The sequence below is a fragment of the Sarcophilus harrisii genome, chromosome 5, assembly GCF_902635505.1.
Source record: "Sarcophilus harrisii chromosome 5, mSarHar1.11, whole genome shotgun sequence".
In the NCBI taxonomy this organism is placed as follows: domain Eukaryota; kingdom Metazoa; phylum Chordata; class Mammalia; order Dasyuromorphia; family Dasyuridae; genus Sarcophilus; species Sarcophilus harrisii.
In genome coordinates, this window is record NC_045430.1 from 74,242,690 (window position 1) to 74,265,196 (window position 22,507).

The 22,507-nt window shown below is 35.2% G+C and overlaps 1 protein-coding gene across 1 annotated transcript in view; it reads left to right on the plus strand.

The window, feature by feature from the left end:
- The first annotated feature begins 1,550 nt into the window (after window positions 1-1,550).
- WIF1 (WNT inhibitory factor 1) overlaps window positions 1,551-22,507 on the plus strand; it is a 106,313-nt gene continuing 85,356 nt past the window's right edge. The window contains exons 1-3 of the mRNA XM_031940883.1: window positions 1,551-1,720; window positions 2,393-2,713; window positions 3,124-3,263. Of these exons, the coding sequence (XP_031796743.1) occupies window positions 2,566-2,713; window positions 3,124-3,263 (288 nt within the window). The 5' untranslated portion in view covers window positions 1,551-1,720; window positions 2,393-2,565. The remainder of the gene's footprint in view (window positions 1,721-2,392; window positions 2,714-3,123; window positions 3,264-22,507) is intronic.

Genomic DNA, 22,507 nt, shown 5'->3' on the forward strand with positions numbered 1-22,507 from the left:
GGACCAATAGCTTCTCTTAATTGGAAAACCTCTCATTTTGGGGGTGTTTAATGACTTCTGTGATCCAAGGGCCCAGTGTCCTTTATTTTATTTAATGTATGCTTCCTGCTTCTGTGTTTTCAGGATTTGTTTGTTTTTTCTTCTTTAGGGATCCACTCTCCCACAAAGAACTAAGTGAAACACAATCTCTAACCCAGACACTCAATCTGTGGCATTTGTCCAGGGGGAGTTAGGGTGCTAAAGAACAAAGAGAAGTAAACAAGTTTTTTCTCAGTACCATAACTTTCTGACATTAAAAAGGAAAAAAAAAAAAAAAAACAAAACTTTAGCCTCCTTTTGCTATGGGGGAGGGAGGAGGTCCAGAGAGTCAGGAGAAAAGTTAAGAGTAGGGCATTTCTCCTGGGGCCCTGCATATCCCAGTACAATCCTGAAAACACCTGTGGTTTGGATGCAGTTTTTGTTCTAAACTTTAAGGTTTCAGTGCTGTTGAGTTATTCATGTTCTCTCTCTCCAAGTCCATTAAAGCCCAAGTAAATTGAAAATTTTTCGTGATTTCTGGGCATTTAGTATAGTTGAGTGTATATATTAGGTCTCAGGGATATAGTTCTAGGTTTAGAGAAAATTTTCAGGAAGCTCAGATTTTATGTGAAACATTTAACACAAAAATTATCAACAAATGTGAAACTATGCTGCTAAGAGCAGTCACGGTTTCACCTTTTCTCAATTGTAAAATAAAAGGATTGGACTACATCAGAAGTTCTTCACCTGATCCCCTGAAAACTTGTTTTAAAAATATTTTGATAATTGAATTTTAATATAATTGGCTTCCATTTTTTATTTTGTACACATAAAAACACTGCTCTGAGAAGGGACCTTCCAGACTTCCAAAGAGCTCCATGTCACACAAAAAAATTAAGAACTGATGATTTAATAATCTTTGAAGTGCCTTTCAACTCTTTATATATGATTCTATGATTGGCTGTGGAGGTCTAGTTGACTCCATACTGCTTTTCCTACATAGGCAGAGGCTCAGCTTTAAAATAGGTGATACCTAGAGTTTTATCTGAAAGGAGCCTTAGAGGCAATGATATCTAAATCCTTCATTTTACAGTGGAGGAAACTGAGGTCCATTTAGTACTGGACTGTCCTAGTTAAGAGTTGAGAGAGGGTGCTTGTAGTACAGCATAGAAATTGAGTTGGGATGGGGATGGGCAGTAGTTGTAGATGAAATCTTTGTAAACAGCTTTTGCTGCTCTTGTGCAGGCAGAAGAATGTGCTGGGAGATGCTGTGGGATGTGAATATATAGCTTTAAAAGTATGAATGGGAGAACCCTGTGGATTTTTGTATTGTTCCTTGTAGATTTTTGCACCCCACAAATTTTATTTATTTAACCCTTTTCGTTTGCTTCTCCCCTTCTCCCAATTCTTCACTGGAGGAAGTCAAGAAGTGGAACAGTCAGTCCCAGGGTCCGAGCTCTCTAGGGTAAGGGGGTGGGACCATCTTACTCGATGAGACTGGGACCATAAAGAACACTTGTTCCTTAGCATTCATGCCTACAGCCTCCACCAACACAGTTCTGGCTTCTCGGGGAACGGCAGATTCTTCTTTCTCTCGTGTCCCTTCCCAATCAGCTAGACTTTACAGGGCGAACTTGGCTCTTGGCACTCTGCTGCATTTGGTCTGTGCCCAACTTTGCAGCTCTCGTGAGCCACCGAAAAGGTGCTGAAACAGCAGCCGGAGCCCTGGCCTGGGCTTCAACCTCCCCCTGGCATCTCACTCCGAGGCACTGACTAACATAGCTTTCCCAGAATCACAGTGAGAGTTCTGTCTCTCTAACTCTGTCTTTCTCTGTGTATCTCTCTTTTTCTGTCTCTGTCTCTCTGAATTGTCTCTATTTCCCTCCTTGTTTGACTGATTGTCGCTCTCTAGCCCTGTCCGCCTCTTTGTGTTTGTTTCTATCTCTTTTTCCTATCCTGTTTCTTTCTTTCTCTGTCTCTGTCTTGGTCTATAGCTCTTCTTCTTCTTTTCTTTTCTTTTCTTTTTTTTTTTCTATTTCTGCTTTCTTATTCCTCGTTTTTGTCTTTTTCTCTGTCTTCTCCCCCCTTTCCCCTTTTCTGTCTTTCTGTTTCTTTTTGATTCTGTCACTGTTTCTGTCTCTGTCTTTCTCCTTTCCCTGCCTGTTCCTATTTCCTTATCTATTCCTTTCATCCCTCTCTCCCTTCCTTTCCCGTACTGTCTTGCTTCTCTCAGATTTTCTGCCCAGAGTTTTTTTTTTTTCTCACTCTCCTTTTTCCAGTCCCTCCTCCTCTCTTTCCCCCTTTCTTCCTCTCGCGCCCTCCTCTTCCCTCACCCTCCTCCCTCTCTCGCTAGCTCATATGCTTGCTTTTTCAGAAGCCAAGAGAGGCCAAAAGACAGGCTGAGCGGTGTAAGGAGGAGCAGCCCGGGTAGAGGGAGTAGGAGAGCGAGACCAGCAGGGAACAAGCTCCAGCGGGTGGGGCAGAGGCGAGAGTTTTCGTGCCGCCAGAGTTTCAGTGAAGTACCAACAATAAATACTGCTGACCAGCATGGCCAGGAAAAGCTTCCTCTCCTCACTTATAGTGCGACTCTGCAGCATCCTCCCGTGGCTTTTTGTCCTACAGACTGAAGCTGGGCCACAGCAAGAAGACAGTTTGTACATGTGGATTGATGCTCACCAAGCAAGAGTTCTCATAGGTAAGATCACCCTTTACCTTTCCTACTTTAGTTAAGCGGGGAGGGTCTTGGGCAATGACATGTCTTTATAACAAGGCAGTCTTTAAACAAAGGCTTTCAAAATCATCTTTGAAAAACTCTTTAAATTCCAGTTTTATAAACCCAAACGAACTTCCCTGAACATGTTCCTTAATTACATTCTATCTCACTTTTCTAGGTATCTTAGATGATGTCTAACAGCATTGTTTTCATTCACTTTAAATTTAAATTTCCTCCCTTAATTCTAACTACCACTCTTGTTCCATGTACTTGAATGGTCTTCTCTTTAGCTTTGCTACTTCCTAAGAAATAGATAAGAAAGGCAGGTGTTTCTGGAAATATATGACCTCCTTCTTACAAGTTCACACATTTTGGTTTGTTTTCTAAAACAGGTTTCGAAGAGGATATTCTGATTGTTTCAGAGGGGAAAATGGCCCCATTCACTCATGATTTCAGAAAAGCTCAACAGAGAATGCCAGCTATTCCTGTTAATATTCATTCCATGAATTTTACCTGGCAAGCCACAGGGAAAGTAAGTACTGATAATTTCTAAAGGCTGTGAAATGTTGTCCTTTAGGGGATCTCATTCCCTTCAATGAAACAGAAATAATATTATAGAATACCTAGTATGATCGTTTTAGAAAACTGTAATCAGGAAATTATTTTCTCACATGATTTTCTTGTGACTATTTAAAAGACAAGATTCCTTGTTTTTAGAATTATCAATCACATAAATTCAGAATTATAACAAAAGTAATGCAAATTATGTCCAGGAATACAATGTATGTCTAAGATGCATTACCAGAAACTAGTTGCTAATATGACTTTGGTGTTTGTTTGTTTTTTTAACTAATTCCTTAACATTAAATTTTAGAGGAATAATCAATGCTAAGAACTTTTCATATGGACTAAATACTGCTATATTATTTAACTTTAAGCAAAATTCCAATGTTTACCATGTTTACAATTAAACTGCATGAATGAAGGCAGTAATTTTCATGTTATGCAATTTATGTGAAGATGATATGATATATGATATGTAATACATTGATAGATTACATTTCACCTGAGAGCAAACTTGCCAAAAATCTCAGATGAGGATGAAAATGTGAATATTAGGGGGAGGACCAATTGATTTAAAAATTACTACTTTAAATAATTTTGCATCACAATGGAAAAACAACATGGTTTATTCTTATGAGGAATCATAGTATTTTTTTCTTAGCATCACATTTATCTTTCTCTGTCTGGTTTATGAATAAATATCCATCAACAATTGAATTGGACATCAATGACTTAATTTTAGGAAAGAAAGTGGGGATGGTAAAGGCTTAAAATGTGTTGATTACATATCTTTGTATAATCAAGGAATTAGCATTAGAAATGTGAAATAAGTAATACTTTATTAATTTGTAAAATTTTAGTCTATTATTCACAGTAATGATAACATTTCTCTTTTCAGCTTAAATTCTAAAGTTACAAAAATGACCACTTTTATCCAGTGTTGTGTATTTCCTAGGATGACAACTCTTATATGAGAAACATTTTCAGTTTAATTGCTTTATAAAAGCACAGGTATGATCATTTTGGCTCTGCCCTCTTCAACTTTGCTTTAAAAAAAAAAACTGCTTAAATTTATAATATCTTTTCATCTTCTATTGTATTCAAACTACAAATAACACAGTTTAGTTGCAATGTAACTGTCTTCTCTTTTACTATATTGAACCCTATCCTCCTCACTTTTATTATTTCTTCATACCTTACAAGAAAAAAAAAATTTATTGAAGTATTGAGAGTGTCAGACCTGTTATTTCACTGAGGTAAGAGAAACACAAATATGGAAACTATCTACAAATGGAAATCTGAATAATTGAAACAAGTTGGCCAATTTCCCTTCTCTATGTTCTAATTCTTTTACCTAAAATCTTTTAAAAGTTAGTAACAACATCTCAGTATTAACATTATAATTTGTTTTAAAAAATAAATTGGACCTATCATGTTACTGCTTCATAATTTAAATAAAAGGTAGCTTAAATAACACCTCGGGAATGGATGAGATCCCTTGAAGAAGCAGACAAAAATAACCAATCGAATTTTTGGTTGAGATTCAACCTACTAAATAGGGAATTTTTGAGTAAAAGCTGAAATGTTATCTTTTCTCTCCTTCATGTATTTTAAGCATTGCAAAGATTTGTGGACTTTAGGTGATCAATTGAATATTAAAAAGGTTAGGCTATTATTTAATCTCAAAACTGGTACTTTTTTGTTAGTCCGTGAAGCTGGAATAGAAAAAAAAGAGTAGCATTTGAGTCAGCATTTTGTTTTTCTTCAACACTTTGTTTATAGCCAAAATGTTTAGATATGTTGATATTTTAAGCCAGAGATTTTTAGCTCAAATATTAAATTATTTCATTGTGTTTGCTGAAATCAGGCTTCTATGGTTAAGTGGACCGAAGTTTTTCTTTATCATCTCACAACAAGCTGATAAAAATAGATTAACAGGATCATAGAAATTAGAATTAGAAGTCACATCAAAGATCATGTCGTCCAACTTCTTTTTACTGGTGAGGAAACTGAGTGCAGAAAGTTTAAACCCACAGTTATTAAGTAGTATTAAGTAAACCTGAGAGTCAGGATTCAAGCCTAGGTTATCTTAAAAAATACATCTTTTCCTACTACACCACAATACCTCATCTGTCATCTGGATAAAATACCAAATGACCAGAGGTTCCTAAATATCTCAAATATGAAATTATATCGATTAAATTTCAGTAAATGAAATTACATAATTTCAGTATTGGGAAGGAACACTATACCATACTTTTTCTTTAAAAGGTGCATTGGAATGACATTTTTCAATATATTTTTATTCATTTTGTTAATTATTTTTCAATTACATGTGAAAACATTTTAACATTTACTTTTTAAAATTGAAGTTCTAAATTCTCTCCTTCCTTGAAAAGGCAAGCAATTTTATATTGATTATTCATGTGAACCAAAACATAATAGAATAACAACTTAATGAAAGGAAAATAGTATCTTGAATATTGATTGGTTATTTATAAATCATTTTTGATTGAGCTCATATGACATCAAGCTAACCATTCAGTAAACAATTTATTAAATATACCCTGTGAGTAAAGCGCTTTGCTTAGCATAGAGGGAGATACAAAGATAATTAAGACATGGTATTAATTTTCATATTCATTAAAGATTTTAAAAAGTTCTGAAGTTATGCAGGTGCTTTGTCCAAATGATGCTGAATATTAAGATGTTCCCAGAAAGCCACAAAAAGTCTGGAAAATTAGATGATTTTTTTCAATATTTTTAACTAAATGTTTTGGTATTACATAGGCAAAATCACAGAAAGAATACTTACTATATGAGACTATTATCTTCTTTTTTACTTAAGAACTAGTCTAGTAACTTTTAAAATGCATTTAAGGAAAAAAATCAGATTTTAAGAGTTAACAGTTATGCAATGTTCTCTCTATGTGATCAATTTTATGAGGGTCTTAACTATGTCCTAAGTGTGTAGCTGAATTAATTTTTTGATATCATTTTGTTTTTTCTGATTGCACATTAGTGATCTAGCTCTCCCACTTACTATCTGTTTGATTTTGGAAAAGTCGCTTATCTCCCATAGCCTTAAGATTCCTCAGGGGTTGGATTAGGAGATCAGTGAGTTTATTTCTATGAACATGAGCTTGGTCAGACTTCAGGAGATAGTGGAGGATAGAACAGCCTGGCATGCTATGATCCATTAAGAGTCTGACACTATCTGAATACAGATTTAAGCATTCACTATTTCTCTCTCTCTATCTCCCTTTTTTAAACTTAAATTTTCTTGAGGGTTTTTATTTTCATTAGCATGGGATATCTATGATTTCTTTCACAACTTGACTTTTATGGAAATGTTTTGCATAACTTCACATGTGGTTTCTTAATTGTGAATGGGAATAAGGGAGAGAACCAAGAACTCAAAAATGTTAAAAACAAAGTAGAAATTTTTGTTGTTGTTTTGAATGTAACTGGGGGAAAATATGAAATAAGTAGAATAAATGTTTTTTTAAAAGAGTCTGACACTACTGAACAATAACAAAAGTTTCCTTCTCACTGTAATCTATGATCTTATAATTCAATCAATGAATTAAAGAAAGTAAGCAAATAAATAATTTTTGTGGGGTGAGTTTAAATAGTTTCCAAAGCGTTCATTAATACATACCTCTTTGTCACTTGCTAATTCTCTCTAAGCCTCCTTAAAACCCTTAAATACCTCTGCTACCTAAAAACATCTCACCTTTGTCTCTGAAAACTTACTTTCCAATAACATAGCAGCCTGTTTGCACTCTTAGCAATTCTTTTCTCTCTTCCATAATTCCTTTTCCCATGAGATTTTAGGTTGGAGGAGCATTTTTACTGATGGATATCTCTAACTTTTTAATGAGTTATATCATGGCAGAGGTAAAGGGATGGGGAAGTGGATAATGGGCCTCTGGGTCAAGAAGATCTGCATTCAAATTCTGCCTCTGACATAGACTGGTTATGTAACCTGGGTAGTTGGGTGATACAGTGGATAGAGTGCTAGCCCTGAAGTGAGGAAATTCAAATTTGACCACAGACACTTACTAGCTGTGTGATCTTGGGCAAGTCACTTAATCCTGTTTGCCTCAGTTTCCTCATCTGTAAAATGAGCTAGAGAAGGAAATCACAAACCATTCTAGTGTTTTTGCCAAGAAAACCCTGAATGGTGTTATGAAGAATCAGACATGACTGAAGCGACTGCACAATAATAAATCCTGATCTTTCAGCGTTCCTGGGAATTCTCAAAGGCTAGATCTTTCAGAATAGAAGAATAGACCTGCATCTGAAGTGGTAGAGGGAGATTCTTTATGGGTTGCTACCTAAATCAATAAAATCAAAGGTCCAGTTTTTAAAAACTATAATTCATTTTAGCATCTTGTAAGGGTTTGTCAGAAATAATTTAGAACCATAGATTTAAAGCTAGAAAGAGCCTTAACACCATTGAATCTAATCTCGTTATTTTAGATGAGAAAACAAAGGCACAGAAAGACTTATGTAGAATCACACAGCTAGCCAATGACTGAAGGAGGATTTGAATTCAGGTCTTCTCCTCTTTCAGTTCAACACTGTTCATTACTACTTCAACTTGCTTTGCCTCCACAAATTCTTAAACATACATCAAGACAGGAGCTGTATCTTAAGCTAGGAGACCTGTTAGGATGCCTAATATCCCTCATTTGATATTTTTTTCTTTTCCTATACCTTTGATGAATTTATCAATAAAGAGAACTCTGAATTTAGAAACTTTCTGCATCAATACATGCTTATTTGCTACTTGTGTCTCAGAGGTGTTTGAGGCTATTGAGTGGAGAAGTTACTTGCTCGAAATCACAGAGCTAACCTGTAGGAATTGAAGCAGGTTTTTCCTGCCTAGAAGATCAGCCTTCCATCCATTTTGCCAGGTCATCTCTCTTGGAAGCCTGCACTAGAAAACAGTTGATCATATTATCTTAAAAACAACCTACTTCCATATATATATATATATATATATATCAACACGGGACCATTGCTGCCTGTTTTATATTTATTTATTACTTGACAAAATATTAATTTGCCATGATGCAGATTTGGCCTTTATTTTGAATTAAATCTGTTTTTCATTAATATAAGGAATTTCCAGCAAGTTAATTCTTTTTATCACTATAGATCAGTACCTGTTCTGCAACTAATAGTTTTAGATTTGTATTAATTGGGCTACTGAGAATGTGAGCTTTTCCATATACAGATTGTTTCACTTATTTAATTTATACCCACAGCATCTTGAGCAGCAAGGTTTACAAGGAAAAGAGCACTGGATTTGGAGTCAGAAAGACTCATCTACCTGACTTCAAATCTAGCCTCCCATATTTGCAAATTGTGTGTCCCTGGGCATGGTGCTTAAACCCTGTTTGCCTTAATTTCCTCATCTAAAAATGAACTGGAAACATAAATGACAAACCCAAGAAAATCCCAAATGGGCTTCCAAAAAGCTGACTGCAACTGAAATGACTGAGCAGTAACATGCACAGCACTCAGCACAATGCCTGACACATTGCAAATGCATAGTCAGTAGGCATTACTTGACTTGATATGACTTGAACCCACTTCCTACAGCTTTTGAGCTGATTCTAGTCTCTACACCGTGCTGGGTTTAATATCTTTTTAAAATATCTTTTTCCTCACACAGGATGATATTCCTGTTGCCAGTTCAGTGAAGCATTTTTTTTTGAGTTGCTTTTTTTTTTTTAATTGACCCATGGGTTCATGTGGAATTATCTGTATTCTTTAAAATGAGTTTTTTTTTTCAAAGTAAGGGTGAACCTTTTATTATTATTATTATTATTAAGGTAATTGATCATAGGGCTGAAATCTGTGCTTGTGGAACAGGTTTTTTCTTCTACATGCATATTAACTGGCCCATATTGAGATCAAACCTATAACCTGGGTCTTGTTCTCTTTGGACAAGTACAATAACACATCCAGAGCTTAGCATAAGCTTTTGTGATATTCATGTATTGTTCATACATCTTTATAACCACTAGAAGTCAGTGGTGTTGTTTCATCTGTTCAGTTGCAAAATGTTCCAAAACCAAAATTGAGATATTTTGCAAGGGATATGGGAAGAGGAAAAAGGAAAATATTTTGTTTCTGCCTAAAGGGCTTTACTGTAGGACCTTGTACCCTGAAGAACAGACACAAATGTGTGCTCATTGGTCTAAGGGTATGCTGCTAAATGTTTAACAACCAGCTTCCTGGAAATGCAGGACACACTTTTTAATTTAATCTGCAATATTAAGATTTTGCCATTTTTTCTTCAAGCCTAGACAAGGAACAAAACAACAAATCAAGCCCTGATAGTGTTTGTTGGTCCTATGATTTAAGTGTTCACATCGAAAATCTAATCATTAATCTCCAGATAGTCCAAATTGGCTCTAGAACATCTCTACATTAGTATGTTCTAGAGTCCTTTTTTGAAAAAAAAAATTGACCCTCTAATTTCATTGGTGTCAGGTGGGCACTTGCTTTGCAACTTACATTCTTATGTGGTTGTCTGGCTAAGTGACTTCTTGTCTTTTAGTTGTTTCAATCATATCTAACATTTTCTGACCCTATTTGGAATTTTCTTGGCAAAGATATTGAAGGGGTTTGCCATTTCTTTCTCCAGCTCATTTTACAGAAAAAGAAATTAAAGTAAATACAGTTAAGTGTCTTGGCTAAGGTCACAGAGCTAGGAAGCGTCTGAGGCTCTATCTACTTACTGCCTCACCTCATTGTCCAGAGTCATATATAAGAGATAAAACTTGGACCCAGGTCTTACTGATTCAGTCATCTTTCTTTTCATGCACCAAGCTGTTTTTCATCTTATTCTTCTGCATTATTAATAACAACACAACAATATTTGAAGGATTGGGAACAGACTTCATGTTTTCATCAAAATGGGCAAATCTTCAGTCACATTCTAATCACTCACCATGATGGAATCTTGGAGCCACTGACCCCAGAATTGATCTTGTGAGTCTTCTTTCCATTTTTTATTGTCTAAAGAGCTAGGCTACTGGGCTGATTCCATTATATTTTTGTTTTCCTGAATAGCCAGTAATTTGTGGTCCTATGGGAACCACTTTGTTAGTTGGTCTGTTTCTCTCTGGCCTTTCTACATGACTCACCCTTCAGCTTTTCACACCTGCTTCTAGTAAATAAAATTAATTTGATTGGCAATTTCAAAGTGTTGGACAATGGGAAGTGGCCTCTAGCTGGATTTAGAGGATATGACTCTCAATTTTGGCTCTGCAACTGACTTGCTGACTTTGTATGATTTGGGGCAAGCCATTTAATCCCTCTGAAACTCGGTTTCCTCATCTTTAAAATGAGAATCTTAGACTGGATGAGCTCTAAGTTCTAAATATAAGTGTAAGAATTTTTGAACTAGTAAATATAATCAGAAATAAGGAAATGTCTAATAAGAGAAGAACTAAAGAGTACTGAAAGCTGTGCACATCTTTCAAAATAAATCTACTCTTTAACACCCAAACTGAATTTCATCACAAAGTAAACTAAAACAAATGTATGAGAAGAGAAATTTGAATCAGATCCTCTTATTGAAATCTAGGCTTTTTTTTTGGATCAAAAATGTTTATATGGTTAAATGATTACTATATAATCAGCCATTATCACATTCATACATTCTGGTGGTCTCAAAACTTGAGTCTTTTTGAGCCCCAAGCAACTGTTCAGTGTTATATAACAGCTTCAGCTCACTCAGGTTTGCTGCCTTCAGTCACTCCAAGAGGTCCCATTGATCTGGGTGAGCTGGGGAGATTTATATTGAAATATTTTCTTCTTCCTTACCCCCATGCCTTTGACAAAATCAAATCAAAGGCACAGAGAATGAATTTTAATTTAAGTGTACTTCCCCTTAATCTTCAAAGGAAATGCCTACCACTGTTAAACACCTCATTCCATTTCTGAAGTTATGGTAACACTTATGATTTTTTAAGTCCCATAATGGGTACTGCTCACATTTTTTCTTAATGGAGTTAGGATTGTTTTGGAAGTTCCAGACCAAGCTGCATACCTTTGCACTCCTGGGATTTACAGTAGTGTCTTTACTGTAGTTTTCTGTCACCAAACAGAGGAAATACCTCATTTTCTGACCTCTGTACCACAGTTTCAAAGTGGGAATGTGAATATGTTTACATACTGTGGGCATGAATTTTTTTTAAGGAGGTTCTCATATCAAAAGCACAGCCTAAAACCTTTAATATTTAGATTCTGTTCTGCTGTGGTATTTTGCATCGTGGTGTTGTAGACATGCCACTGGGGATCAAAGAGTATTGCTGTGGAGATCCCACTTCATTGAGGAAAGCAGGCATGTGCCAGCCATCTGTTGTATCTGCTGATAGAAAACAGTTTCTAGAACCTTTGCCAGAGGAAAAAAAAAAAAAGAAAAGACTTTATTGCTTAGAGGAGATGAGTTACAAGGCACCTTGTAAGCTACATCTGGTTCCATAGTAATTTACATGGGATAAATGTAAACTACATTATTGCTTCTTTAAGTAGTGGTGTAAAGTTATGGTAAATAAATCCTTCATTGGCATCCATGGGTGTTTGTTCTTATATTTTTTTCTGTTGGTCGCTTGCAGAGTTGAAACAGAGAACTGTTGTGCATTATACTGAAAATATCTCACAGGAGAATTTGGTGTTTGATGCATTAGAATCCGTATTAAAAAGGAGAGGTGTGGTGATTTGAAAACATCTGGGATTAAGGGAGTATTCTGAAAATATAGAGGGAGGAAATGAAGAAATAAGTGCCGTAATTGAATCTTTTAAGCAGCTTGACAATTAGTAAAACACAGTCTTTCTAGTCTGAAAGAGGGAGTGGACGGTCAAGTGATGTCTCCCCCTGAATGCCAATGTGGCACTTGTCCCTCCCCTTTCTGTCCTTGATCCTACTCCTTGCCTTGTTTCTGGGAACTTCATCCACCATTCAGCAAACAATTCCCGCCTCCCTGCCCCTCTCATCTGTCCTTTTCTTCTCCGACTTCCATCTTCAATCTCATATTATTCTTTCTTTTTCTTCTTCCTGCAAATGTGCTCAGATCTTTTGTGTCCTCAAAGCAAACCTTATGTTGATCTTGCTACCCTCTCAAATTCTTCCTCTTCTTTATCACAATTGACACTTCTAGAAAGAGTAACCTCTGTTGATTGTAGGTATTGTTTTCTTATCCGCCAACTCTTCATCCTCCACAATTCACATGGGTTCTTATCACCCCTCTCCAACAGCTCTGTTCCAAGTCACTTTTGACTTATTTGTCAAATTCAAGAGCATTTAACTCTTAGTCTTCTCTGATTTTTTTTTTCTGTGTCCTGTGACACTATTGATCACTTTCTACTATTTATTACTTCAAACCTAATGCATAGGCATGGCTGCATTAAATCCATCCATCTTAAACTCAGAAATAGTTTTTCTAACTTGATTTATACACTGTATCTGTGATGCTTTTTCAGACTTCAAAAAGCAGCATTTCAAAGTTTGTAAGCAGAATCATTAAGCAGCAGTACAGAGAAGGTTTGCCCAGATTCACCAGAATAATACATCTAAGATGTAAGACAATGTCAATACAAAACATTTTTATAGACATAGAGGAAAAAGGTGAGTTAAAATTGTCTGAGTCACCACATATAAGAGAGATGGAAGCAAAATGAATACTTAACAATTTTTGTCACTACATCTCTATAACATTTTGTCATCCAAGTGCTTTCACCAGTTGCTTGAGGCTGTGAGAGCTAATATGCACTTATCTGCCCATGTAGCTGATATGAAGATTTGTAAATGTGCCCTGACCTAGTCTATGCTAGGATGTTGTCATTAGGAAGAAAACCTAATAACCATCCTTTTTTCCATTATTAGCAAATGTTTGAATTTCTAATATGATAAATATCGATAGATGTAACCCACATAAACAACAGATTTTTAGAGGAGTCCTTAATATTTAAAAGTTCAAGGGGATCTTGAAAGTAAAAAAGTACGAGAACTGATATATGTGTGTGTATTTGTGTTATGTGTGTATATATATATCTATCTATCATATCTCTATATCCACACATTCATCTATCCATCCCATCCATCTTTCTTTCTTTCTTTTTCTTTCTTTCTTTTTTCTTTTTTCTTTCTTTCTTTCTTTCTTTCTTTCTTTCTTTCTTTCTTTCTTTCTTTCTTTCTTTCTTTCTTTCTTTCTTTCTTTCTCTCCCTTTTTCTTCCTTCTTTCCTTCCTTCCTTCCTTCCTTCCACCTTTCCTTCCTTTTTTCTTCCTTCCTTTCTATCTATCTATCTATCTACCTATGGTAGCTTATATAGCCTAAAGAGGACAATAAGATTGGGAAAAAATGTTTTGGAAAACATGTTTGACTTTGGAAGAATTTTATAGCTAAATTCCTGAGGGGCCCCACGATAGAATAGTCCAAAAAGTGCCAGGATTTGATGTCAGACTAGGACAGAGTGCCATGGTGCACCAAGGAGTGTACAGGCAAGAGGTCATAATCATTGATTAAAGAAAGGACATGAGTACCAAGAAAACAGAGGACAAGGTCTATGTCAAGAGTCTACAGTTCAGGATGAAGTCAAAGAAGAGACAAGACATAGAATATAGGTAGAAAACTTGGACAAGATGTCCAAGGTACATTATAGAGGGAAAGTATAACCATAATTCATAAGGCAGGGTATTTGTCCAGAGGCCACAGGGAATCAAGGTCAGAAGCATAGTCCAAGCATCTGAATAGAGTGTCAACTTTCAAGGTTTTAAATTGAGCATTAAGAAATAAAGTCTGCATCCCTTAGCAAAATAAAGTCAAAATGATGATTTGGGCATAAAGAATGATACTATAAACAAATAAACAAATTAGGAGAGCAAGGGATAATTTACTTATCCAATCTTTGGAGAAGAGAGAAATTTATGACCAAAGAAAAACTAAAGAACATTATTAAAGGTAAAATGCACAACTTTGATTACATTAAATTAAAAATCGCACAAACAAAGCCAACAGAAACAAGATTAAAAGGAAAGTACAATGCTGAGAAAAAAAATTTACAGCCAGTGTTTCATTTCTAAGATATATAAAAAATTGTGTCAAATTTATAAGAATACAAGTCATTCCCCAATTCCCCAGTGGTCAAAGTATATGAGCAGAAAATTTTCAGATGACAAAATTAAAACCATCTATAGTTATATGAAAAAATGTTCCAAATCACTATTGAACAGAGAAATGCAAATAAAAACAACTTTGAGGTACCATCTCACACCTCTCAGATTGATTAAGATGGCAGGAAAAGATTATGATAAATGTCGAAGGGCAAAACTGGGACCCCAATGCATTGTTGGTGGAATTGTGAAATGATTTAATCTTTCTGGAGAGCAAACTGGAACTATGCCCATAGGGCTATAAGACTGCATACCCTTTGACCTAGCAGGACCACTACTGGTTTTGTATCCCAACGAAGTCATAAAGGAGGGAAAAGGACCCATATGTGCAAAAAATGTTTGTAGCAACTTTTTTGTGGTAGCAAAGAAATGAAAAAGGAGTGGATGCTCCTCAATTGGAGAATGGCTGAATAAGTTATGATATATGAAGATAATGGAATATTATTATTCTAAAAAAATGATGAACAAGCTGATTATAGAAAACCCTGGAAAGATTTACATGAACTGATGCTGAGTGAAACAAGCAGTATTAGGAAAACATTGTACACAATAATAGCAAGAATGTGTGATGATCAACTATTAAAAAACATGGCTCTTCTCAGTGGTTCAGTGATCCAAAGCAATCCCAATAGACTTTGTACAGAAAGTGCCATTTGCATCCAGAAAAAGAATGATGGCGATTGAATATAAATCAACGCATGCAATGTCCACTTCTTTTTTCTGTTTTTTTCTCTTTCCATTGTTTTTCTCTTTTGTTTTAATTTTTCTCTCCCATTATGATTCATAAAGCAATGTATATTAAAAATAAATAAAATTTTAAGAAGGTAAAAAAAAAAAAAAAAAAAAGGAAGTCTAGACTTGGACCTGTTGGGGTCAAAGTACAAATGAGCAGGTTCTATTCTTAATTGCATTCTCATTGGCAAAGTAGGGAAGACAGGGGAGAAGAGAATTTGGAACTCAAAGTTTTAAAAATAAATTTTAAAAATTGTTTTACATGTAACTGGTGGGGGGGTCGGAACAAGATACTAAAAATAAAATTAAAAATTAAAATTAAAAAAATGTACAGGTTCACATAAAGCACAATCAGGGTCTTACTGTTGACCTATAAATGAGGGCTATTTGTTCTTTGTCATGTCTTGATTTTTAACCAGCCTTCTTGTTATGGGTTGATAAGATGAGCAGACAAGAGTTTTGTAGGGGGAAAGAAGTAAATATTTATTTAACACTGTGAAGCAGGCACTGTGCTAAACACTTTAAAATTATCTCATTTGATTCTCACAAAAACCCTGAAGGGCAAGAGCTATTATCTCCACTTTATAGTTGAGGAAACTGAGGCAGCTATATTTAGTAATTTGCCAGTGATCACATAGCTATTAAGTGTCTGAAATTGGATTTTAACTCATGTCTTCCTTACTATAGATCAATTGCTCTAACCACTGCCTAGCTAACTCTGGCAATCTTCTTGTTCCCCAGAACAAAGCAAGTCTCTCCATGTGGGTTATGATTAACATCTGTTATCAAGTTCCATCATGCACTAAAGGTGAGCATAGATTTATAGGGACATAGATTTAGACCTGGAAAGGAACTTAATGGCTATTTGGTCCAACCCTTCATATTTTATAAATGACAAAACTATAATCTAGAAAGGTCATGATTTAGTAATAATTAGTCATGAAAACACTACAATTTAGGGTCAAAGTTGGGATTTGAACCCAGACCATTCTGCTTCAAGTCTAACTTCTGTCCACTATCAACATTGATAGCAAATGATCTAACCTTTTATTTCACTGAGAAGATCCATGTGAATAGGAATGGGTTCATTCCTTGTCCTTGGATTACCAGTTCCTACCAGAAACTCAATAATACCTGTTGATTGAGTTAATCTGGCATGAATCCATAGGAAGGGACCCATTTGATCCAATAACCTTCATTTTATAGAAAATGGACACCCAGAGATAATTTTTTTTTTTGTTTCCCTTTCTATTTAATCACAGAAGAGATATTTTCTGGTACTCTCCTGACATTTGAGGTCTTCTAAAATCTGACTCAATTCTACTTTTTCCAAACTTACATTATATTACCTCCTTCCATACAAATTATAGTGCAACCACATTGCTCCCCCAAAATGACCTATATTCTCTTAGCTTCATGTAGTTCCCTAAATCTAGAATGCCCCCCTCTCCTTTTCACTCTCTAAATTCCTATTTTTCTTCAAAACTAATTCAGATGTCAGTTCCTCCAGAAATCTGTAATTCCCTGGTCAGTAAAGTCTTTCCACTGTATATCTTAGATAGCACTTTGCTTTTTTGAAACTCTATAATTTCATTTATCACATAATATTGTTCATAGACATCTGTATTGGTGCCTGTAAGATCTATATCTTATGTCAACCTAGGCTTTTCTTCAGAATTTAGTACAGTTCTCCAGATATAGTAAGAACTTTTAAAATGTTCATCATATTTGTAGTTGTATAATTATTTATCTTTTCTTGTCTGTTTTTCCTTTAATATAATCATACCTCTTCTACTCATATCTTTTTTTATTAGTTTTTTATTGACAAAACATATACATGGGTAATTTTTCAACATTGACCCTTGCAAAAACTTCTGTTCCAACTTTTCCCCTCCTTCTCTCCGCCCCCTCCCCTAAATGGCAGGTAGTACCATACATGTTAAATATATTATAGTATATGTTAAATACAATATATATATATACATATTTATACAGTTGTCTTGCTACACAAGAAAAATCAGATTTAGAAAGAAGGTAAAAATAACCTGGAAAGAAAAACAAAAATGCAAGCAAACAATAACAGAAAGTCTATTCATATCTTGATTGAGATTTTTATCTATCTCCATCAGTTTTAGCTATTTATGTGGCAAAATGGCTAGCTCCTGCTAGCTTCAAAGTTTTGAATATGAGGGAATACATATTCACATATTACTATTCTGCTTTCTCTCTTATTCAATATATGGATATCACATATTCACATGTTACTATTCCTATTTTCCAGCATGGACAATATATGAAAATACATATTCATATATTGCTATCCCTATTTTCCCTCATATTCGACATATGAATATTATATAGTTATATGTTAATGTCCTTACTTTCCCTCACATATTGTTATCTCTACTTTTCTTCATTTTCAAAAATTCATATGCTAGTGCCCTTCTCCTGGGGCTGAGTAAAAGAGCATTTAACTCCAGTGTCTCTCAATGTCATGCTCTTCAGGTAAGAATACCTACAATCACAACTAGCTCATTCTTCAAAGGGCCAAGTCAGTCAACTCCAAGTTCAAGTTATGACTGTTGGGGAATCATTCATAAAACTAAATTGTAGCTCACTAGCTCTGCTCAGGGGTAAGGATAAGAGAGAGAAGGGAGGGTGTGTACCTTTTAACCTCTGTGCAGAGTTTATATTCTTTGGGAAATATAAGATACTTTAGGGCTCTCCCCTGATGCATACTCTGGTCACATGCTCACATGGGACATGGGAATAAATTTATTTATAAAAAGAGAATCAGGCTTATGAGTGGGGAAGAAAAGTAGAAAGATTTTTTTAAAACTCTATCTAAAAAGAATAAGTTGAAGAATATTCTGTGTTCTTATAGTTCATTGGTGAGGAATGTTTACTAACACTTGGATTTGCCTTCTGATGTGGTTGATGCCAGGGAAGCAAGGTGGAGCAACGGATAGAACCAAGGGCCTGGAGTCAGTTCCTGAATTCAAACCTGGGATCAAATTTACTAGTTGTGTTTCCCTGGACAAATCATTTAACACTGTCTACCTCAGTTTCATCCTCTGTAAAATGAGCTAGAGAAGTAAATGGTAAATTATTCTAGTATCTTTGCTGAGAAAACCTCAAATGAAATTTTGAAGATTAGAAAGGATGAACAACAAAAATAACTGAAGTTTTTTAAATTTTAAATAGCCTCTAGATGAATTCTTAAAAAGTATAAAAGTTCCACTCAGTTAAACTTAGTCTTTGGCTTTTTTCAATGCTATTGTTAGTCTCCACATATGCTAGATTAATTAACAAAACTCTTTTCTTCCTGTGTTTATGTAGAACTGACCCCCCCCAAAAACATTAAAAACTGACAAATTTGATATTTTATGACAATCCAGAGAGGCCCATATCAAATGTAACAGTGTGTCTATGAGGCTTATTTATAAATAAGAGGGGATAAGAATCTCAGTTCCTCTCTTCTGGTCCCCTCTCCATGAAATGTGGGCATTATGGGCTATATGTATATACACACACATATGTATATAAATATATGTTTATATTTATATACATATGTGTGTGACAAGACATCCATCCATCCATCTTCCTATCTAACTCACTATCCATATATACACATGTATGTCTATAATATATGTGTATATATACATATATGTACACACACACACACACACACACACACATATATATATATATGGAGGAACTATGGTATTTCTTTAAACCTAAATCTTGCCTTCCCATGGTAGTTTCTATGAGTTTTGCCTTACCAATCAATAAATATTTATTAAGTACTGACTATGTTAAGTGCCAGGGATATAAATATGACAAGGACAGTTGTTGCCCCCAAGGAACTTACAATCTAATGGGAGAAGACAATTCTCGTTAGGAAGGTGAAAAGGGGTAGGGTAAGAAGGAGAAGGTGGGGTAGGAGGGAGAAATTCAAAGAAGTCTAAAGAGAGGGCAGTCATTGGGAAATACTGATATGGTTGACTTTGAGCCTTCTTTTTAAATGGAGATTATGGAGTTCAGGGCTCCATAGGCAAGGATACTGATGAGTTATCAGTACTAAGGCTGATTGACTTTGCAGGCTAATGAGATTTTCCAGTGAAAAGATTCCTGGGGGAATAACAAAGAAATCCAAAAGTATATAGTGAGTGTTATTTGCCTAGTAAACATCCCATTTGAGGGTATCCAGTAGACATTTGGAAAGCATGGACTTAGTGCTTAAAGGGAACTTTGAAGGGAGGAGAGAGAGAGAGAGAGCATTCCTGGAATGTAAGGTAGCCTCTGCAAAGACATGCAGGAGATGGTACGTTTTATTAAGCAACAATTGGTCAGAATATAAAGTGTGTGAAGAGTTGTTGAATTGTTTCAAGTCATGTCTAACTCTTCGTGACCCCATTTGGGGTTTTCTTGGGAAAGAAGGAGAAGTAGTTTGCCATTTCCTTCTCTAGCTTATTTTACAGATGAGGAAATTGAGGCAGTCACAAGGCTAGGACATCTAAAGTTGCATTTGAACTCTGAGAGATGAGTCTTCCAGATCCACCACTCTATCTATTGTACTACATAGCTGTCCAAAATATTATGTTGTTGTTGCTGTCCCTGAATAAGAGGGGGTAACTTGGAAACTGATAAGACTTGCCAAGTAAACTATGCAAGAAAAAGCTATTAGAAATAATCCACACTTTTAGCAAAGTTGAAGGATACAAAATAAACCCACATAAGTCATCAGCATTCTTATATATCACTAACAAAATCCAACAATTAGAGTTACAAAGAGAAATACTACTACTGATAGTATAAAATATTTGGGAATCTGTCTGCCAAGGGAAAATCAGGAATTATATGAGCAAAACTACAAAATACTTTCCACACAAATAAAGTCAGATCTAACCAATTGGAAAAATATTAAATGTTCTTGGATAGAGTGAGCAAATATAATAAAGATGACAATACTACCTAAACTAATCTATTTATTTAGCGCTATACCAATGAGAGTCCCAAAAAAGACCTAGAAAAAATAACAACAAAGTTCATATGGAAAAACAAAAGGTCAAGAATTTCAAGGGAACTAATGAAAAAGAAATCAAATGAAGGTGGCCTAGCTGTACCAGATCTAAAATTATATTATAAAGCAGCAGTCACCAAAACCATTTGGTGCTGGCTAAAAAATAGAGTAGTTGCTTAGTGGAATAGGTTAGATGCAAAGGACAAAATAGTCAATAACTTTAAAAATCTAGTGTTTCACAAACCCAAAGATCCCAGCTTTTGGGATAAGAATTTACTGTTTGACAAAACCTTCTGGGAAAATTGGAAATTAGTATGGCAGAAACTAGGCATTGACCCACACTTAACACCGTACACTAAGATAGGGTCAAAATGGGTCATGACCTAAGCATAAAGAATGAGATTATAACAAATTAGAAGGAAATAGGATAGTTTACCTCTCAGACCTGTGAAGGAGGAAGGAATTTATGACCAAAGAAGAACTAGAGATCATTATTGATCACAAAATCAATTTTGTGATTATTTTGATTATATCAAATTGAAAAGTTTTGTACAAATAAAACTAATGCAGACAAGATTAGGGAAGCAATAAACTGGGAAAACATTTTTATAGTTAAAGGTTCTGATAAAGGCCTCATTTCCAAAATATATAGAGAATTAACTCTAATTTATAAGAAATCTAACCATTCTCAACTAATAAATAAATGGTCAAAGGACATGAACAGACAATTCTCAGATGAAGAAATTGAAACTATTTCTAGCCATATGAAAAGATGCTCCAAGTCGTTATTAATCAGAGAAATGCAAATTAAGACAACTCTGAGATACCACTACATACCTGTCAGATTGGCTAGAATGACAGGAAAAGATAATGCGGAATGTTGGAGGGGATGTGGGAAAACTGGGATACTGATACATTGTTGGTGGAATTGTGCATACATCCAACCATTCTGGAAAGCAATTTGGAACTATGCTCAACAAGTTATCACACTGTGCATAACTTTTGGTCCAGCAGTGTTTCTAATGGGCTTATATCCCAAAGAGATCTTAAAGGAGGGAAAGGGACCTATATGTGCCAAAATGTTTGTGGCAGCCCTCTTTGTAGTGGCCAGAAACTGGAAACTGAGCGGATGCCCCTCAATTAGAGAATGGTTGAATTATGGTATATGAATGTTATGGAATATTATTGTTCTGTAAGAAATGACCAACAGGATGATTTCAGAAAGGCCTGGAGAGACTTACACGAACTGATGATGAGTGAAATGAGCAGGGCCAGGAGATCATTATACACTTCAACAATACTTTATGATGATCATTTCTGATGGACATGGCCCTCTTCAACAATGAGATGCTAACAAATCAGTTCCAACAGAACAGTAATGAATTGAACCAGCTGCACCCAGCAAAAGAACTCAGGGAAATGAGTGTGAACCACTAAATAGAATTCCCAATCCCTCTATTTTTGTCCATCTGAATTTTTTATTTCCTTCACAGGTTAATTGTACACTATTTCAAAGTCCAATTCTTCATGTGCAGCAAAATAACTGTATGGACATGTATACATATATTGTATTTAACATATACTTTAACATATTTAACATGTATTGGTCTATCTGCCATCTGGGGGAGAGGGTGGGGGTAAGGAGGGGAAAAATTGGAACAAAAGATTTTGCAACTGTCAATGCTGAAAAATTACCCATGCATATGTCTTGTAAATAAAAAGCTATAATTAAAAAAAAATAGAATAAGAGAAAAAAAGTAAACTTTGCAAGAATCATTTGATGGAATTGAAAGCAAATTATGGTCTTCCCTTTAAATCAAAGAGAAAATTATTTTGCCCTTTATATAACTCAATGAGCAACCCGTTGGTCAATTTTTGACACTTTTACATAAGTTCCTTTTTTTTTTTATAAGTGATGGACAGTTTGGTGGATGTTTTGTGATGTTTCTTCTAGAGAAGAGGCCAAGTGTAAATAAAGCCTCTAGTCTCAAAAAACCATAAATCATAGATTTACAATTGGAATAGTCTTTAAAATATTTCATCCATCCCCTCATTTTTTCAAATGAGGAGAGGTCCAGAGAAACTAAATGGCTTGCTCAAATCGAACAGATAATATATAACAGAGCTGAGTTTCTCTTCTTAGGGATTTTGTTTGAGATACTGAGTTCTTGGTTTTGATCTGGGACAAGTTAAATTGCAGAATGGCATATGGATGTAAATATGAGTTGGTTTGGAACTAATGTAAACAAACATGTGTAA